At 50.1% G+C, this 4,948-nt stretch overlaps 1 protein-coding gene across 1 annotated transcript in view; it reads right to left on the reverse strand.

Annotated features, from left to right (window-relative positions):
* The window catches only part of LOC109922596 (transmembrane protein 179-like), a 9,138-nt gene extending 5,592 nt beyond the window's left edge, over window positions 1–3,546 (reverse strand). Inside the window, exon 1 of the mRNA XM_020522641.2 lies at window positions 3,093–3,546. Within this exon, the coding sequence (XP_020378230.1) occupies window positions 3,093–3,400 (308 nt within the window). The 5' untranslated portion in view covers window positions 3,401–3,546. The remainder of the gene's footprint in view (window positions 1–3,092) is intronic.
* Window positions 3,547–4,948: the final 1,402 nt, after the last annotated feature.

The following is a 4,948-nucleotide window of genomic DNA, read 5'->3' on the forward strand; positions in this document are numbered from 1 at the left end:
GGGGGTGTAGGGGCTGGAGGAGGTGACAGAGATAGGGAGGGGGTGAAAGGGGCTGGAGGAAGTGACAGAGATAGGGAGGGGTGTAGGGGCTGGAGGAGGTTACAGAGATAGGGAGGGATATATGGGCTGGAGATGGTGTGAATATGAGGCCAGAGGCTGATCTTGGGCTGGAAGGTGACCTGGAGGTTGTGGTCAAACTGATTAAATCTCGGATTGTTACCAGGGAGCGGGGAATGGGTTTAGAGCAGGGACCAAATCCAATGGCTTCCCATTGTTCCCGAGGGACAGTATGCTCCAACCTGTACCACTAGCTCAGTCACTGGATAGTGGATAGTGATGCTGTGGGCATCATCGGCCTATGTTGAGAGCAAATGCTGGGTTGTTGGGTCAGGTCAAAGGAGATGTGACAGAAGCCATAAAAATAAAGAACTGGACTCCGGGGGAAGAAGGGAGGGAGAGAGAGGTTGGGGGGGAATGAGCTCATTAACAAGCCATTTCCTGGATGGGATGAGAATTAATGTTTGGGCAGGCAATCTAATTGGACCTGTGATTTAATTGGCTGTGCCTGTGAGCTAGTCACGATAATCAAATAGATCCTGCAGTGGAGATCCCTGTGGTCATTAAGCAGCTGCCTTGAGCGCTGACGCATAGTGGGTGGGAACAAACCGTCTGCCTGCAGCCTCGCATCCAAACTGTGAGGACCCCACTGGGAGCACATCATGTGAATATGCCTCAAACCCCTCCCCGCCAGTCAACTCAAACACGTCCAAATGGACTGGGATCTCAGTTCCCTTATTCCCACCTGCACCTCCCCCTCCCCAGTAACCCTCCAGCCTCTCATCTGCCAAAACTCTACTATAGAGATTAGGAACGGGAGTAGGCCATTCAGTCCTTCGAGCCTGCTCCAACGTTTAACATGACCATGGCTGATCTTATCCTGGTCTCAACTTCACTTTCCTGCCTGCTCCCCATAGCCTTTTATCCCACTTTTCATCAGAAATATATCTAACTATTTCTTGAATCTGTTGATTGATTCTGCCTCTACTGCACTCAGAGGCAGTGAGTTCCACAGATTTATAACCGTCTGACAGAAGGAGTTTCTCCTCATCTCAGTTTTGAACCTACCCCTCTCACTCTATATCCATGACCTCTTGTTCGAGTCTGTGCCACGAGAGGGAACATCTCTTCAAAATCCACCTTATCAATCCCCTTTACCATTTTAAATATCTCAGTCATATCCCCTACCCTCCTCATTCTTCTAAAGTCCAACGAGTATAAGCCCATACTATTCAACCACTCCTCGTACGACAGCCCATTCACCCCTGGAATCTGCCTGGTGAACTTCCTCTGAACTGCCTCCACTGCTACCATATCCTTCCTCAGTAAGGAGACCAAAACTGGAACCAATACTCCAGGCGTGATCTCACTAACGCCTCATATAATTGTCTAACGCAGGCTTGAGCACATTCAATGACCCAAACATCTAGAGGGAGGGAGGGAGTGCGGGAAGGGACTAGATGAAAGTGGAGTTGGGGAAATAAAGCACTGTATCTCTGCAGTGCCTACCTCTCTCTAACGGCATCGAGAGCATTGATGGGACACTGCATGCTCCCTTTCCATGAACGTCTGGGCTTGAACGTAACTGTGGGAGAGGGGCAGACAGTTGGCAGCGCCAGATTATTCTATGTTATAGAGACTGCGTGACACAAATAAGGATAATTGGTACAGCTCTGTCACATTTACAGATTGCCTCCATCTTGCCTGTGGCTGATGTGGGGACTCCCCACATTCAGGGGTGAGGTCCAGAAGCATTTCCTCACATCAGGAGGAGAAATCTGGAATCTCTACCTCAGCCCCCTCTCCCTTGAAAATAAGCAGCCGAGACTGGGAAGGTTGCAGGGGTGGGAGGGCAACTGGAGCTTTCAAGATAGAGCTGGATAGGTTTAAGTTTGTTAGGTTCAGGGTGACACGGGGTTTTAGAGACAGACTAATCTGGATGAACGAAGGTGCAGGAAGTCTGAAGCGGGGGGGCGTTGTGAATGGCCTTCTCCTGAAACAAATGGAAATAAAATCACTCTGGATGTTGCTGTGGCTCAGTTGGAGGTCAGGTCGCAGAGGCTGGGATTCTAACTCCCTCTCCGGTCCAGGTTCTCACTGGGCAGGTTTATCCAGGGTTGGCTGGATGGTGTCACACACTGTCCCATTCCTTCCTTACCCTCTCCAAAGACCCTTCCTGGAAAGAGTGAGTGTGTCTGATTAGGAAACGTGGTGGCTAAGATCAGACTTGCCTGGGATTTTGCCCTCACCCAGTAGATCAGCCTGGCTGGCACAGCACTGTCAGGGCCTGGGGCTGGGGCAGTCACAGCACACTGGGCTCAGATCCAAAAGAGTCTGGGAGGAAGGAGAGGCAGAGAGAGGGAGGAGGGAAAGAGATGGAGAAGGAAAGAGGAGAGATAGAGAGAGAGGAGGAGGAGAGAGGAGGAGGGTTAGAGGGAGAGATGGACAGAGAGAGAAAAGGTAGAAAGAGAGGGGGGAGGAGGGGTAGTGAGAAGGAGAAGGAGAGAGAGAAGGATGAGGACATAGAGAAAGAGAAATGAATAGAGAGAAACAAAAAAGGGTAGAGAGAGAAGGAAGGAGGGAGAGAGAAATATAGAGTGGGAGAAAAGTGCAGATGGGTAGAGAGAAAGAGAGAAAAGGAGGGAGGGGGAAATGGAGGAAGTGAGAGAGAAGGGAAATAGAAGGAAGGAAGGAAGACAACAGAGAGGAAAAGAAGGGAGAGAGAGAAAGGAGAGGGAGGGAAGGAAGGAGGGTGAAACAGAGAGTGGGAGGTAGTGAGGGAAAGAGAGGAATGAATAGAGAGAGTGAAAGAGGACCAGTGAGTAAAGGCAGAAGTGAGAGAGATAAGAAGGGAGGGTACAGAAGAGAGGGGGGGAGGAAGGAGAGGTGGTAGCAGTGAGGTGGGGAAGGAAGGAGAGGTGGTAGCAGTGAGTGGGGGAGGAAGGAGAGAGACTGTGGGAGAGGGAAGGAGGGGAAAAGATGAGGGGGGAGCACAGCAAGAGGCTAATCCGAGGTGGGAGAGAGCTCAGACTTACTCATCATGCCCCTTGCAGAGGTAGAACAGGGTCCTCCAGGCCTGCACAGCGCAGAAGATGAGGGTGAAGAATCCCACAAAGGTGCAGAACTGACAGGCAGCCGAGGGCCCCCACTCCTCCACCACAAAACGATTGATGAGCGAGCCGGTGCTGTTCTCCTCCCTCCAGAAGGCCCGGCTGAAGAGCAGGCATCTCCCTTTGAATTCTCGTCCGTTCTCTGCCAGGGGCACCACCACGAACAGGGAGAAGAGCAGAGCCAGTAAGTAGGAGCAGCACTGTGTGGACAACAGCTTATTTGAAATCTCCATCGTTCTCTGAGTGTGTGTTCTCTCTCTCTCTATCCCTGTCCCAATCTAGTCTACAACACTGACAGGAAAAGATTCAATTCTCAGCTGGGTGTTCCCTCTCCCCAGTCTGGCCCACATCTGCTGACTGGGTCTTTAACCCTTTGTCTCCCTTTTACAAGTGCCACATTACATTTAACAGATCTCCCTGCCCTTCAGAATGCACTGCCTTCCTGAAGACCCCTTGCCTAGACCCCCGAATTTAGATTGTGTATCAGCGAATGGTTACAGTGATGCAGGAGGCCATTCAGCCCCCTTGTCTCCGTGCTGGCCCATCTTCAAGAGCGACCTGCCCAGTCCTGTTCTCCCCACCTTTTCCCTGCAGCCTTTCCGATTATTTTCTCTTCTGATAACCACCCAATTCTCCCTCTGAGAGCTTTAAACACACTCTCAGGCAATGTATTCCAGACCCAAGGCACTGGCTGTGTGAAAAACCTTCTTTTTCAAGTCACCCTTTGTGTTTTTTGCAAAACACTTTTAATTTGGTACACTCTGACTCCCACCCTTCCCAATTATCTCCATCAAAATGTCAAGGAAGATTCCACATCTGAGAGGCTATACCTGTCAAGAAATACTGAACAAACCGGGCTCTTTTCTCTCGAAGGGTGAGATGGCAGAGAGCTTCAAAAATGAGGAAAGGGTTTCGATAGGATCAACGTAGTGAGGATGTTTCCAATGATAGTTGAGATCTGTCCACCTGGTCCGTGAATGTGAGACTGTCCCAAATAAATCCAATGGGGATTTCAGGCCAGAAGTCTTCCCCCAGAGAGTGGGGAGAATGTGGGACTCGTTCCCATACAGAGAGGCCGAGGGGAACAGTGTGGATGCATTTAAGGGGCAAGCTGGATACAAACAGGGAGAAAGGAATAGAAGGTAGGGTGAAGTGGTAGCAGGAGTATAAACACTGGCACAGGGGATGATGGGCTGAATGGTCTATTACTAAACTGTAAACAAGATATAATTATGAGCATTCAGTTGCAAGGTAGCAATGCCTGTTTCCTATTTTAATAGAGCATTCTGGTTATGGGGCCTGACCACTGCAGGGTTCACATCCCACTGCTCTCTGATTGAGGGGGGGCATCACTGTTTAACTTGATGATTCCCCAGCTACACCTAAAGCCCCCACATTCTCGTGGGACACATCAGACAGCGATCACCACGGGGTGCTGAGGCTAATGCTGGTAGTGAGGGAGTGTCGCATTGTTGGAGGTGCTGTCTTTCAGATGAGATACTAGACTGAGGCTGCCCAAATTCCCTTATCAAGTGAACATAAAAGACCCCACGGTGCTGTTGAAAGAAGGCCAGGATGATGGGCAGTGGAGGGGTTCTCCCAGTGTCCTGAGGCCAATATTTAATTCGACCAACACCACCAAAATCAGATGATCTGGCTCATTATGCTACTTGTGGGAGTTTGCTTTGTACAAATTGGCTGCTGTGATCACAACTCTGACCACGCTTCAAGAAGCACTTTTGGATGTCGTGAAGCAGTGAAAGATGCAAGAGAAATGCAAA

The sequence above is a fragment of the Rhincodon typus genome, chromosome 43 (genome assembly GCF_021869965.1).
Source record: "Rhincodon typus isolate 14 chromosome 43, sRhiTyp1.1, whole genome shotgun sequence".
Taxonomy (NCBI): domain Eukaryota; kingdom Metazoa; phylum Chordata; class Chondrichthyes; order Orectolobiformes; family Rhincodontidae; genus Rhincodon; species Rhincodon typus.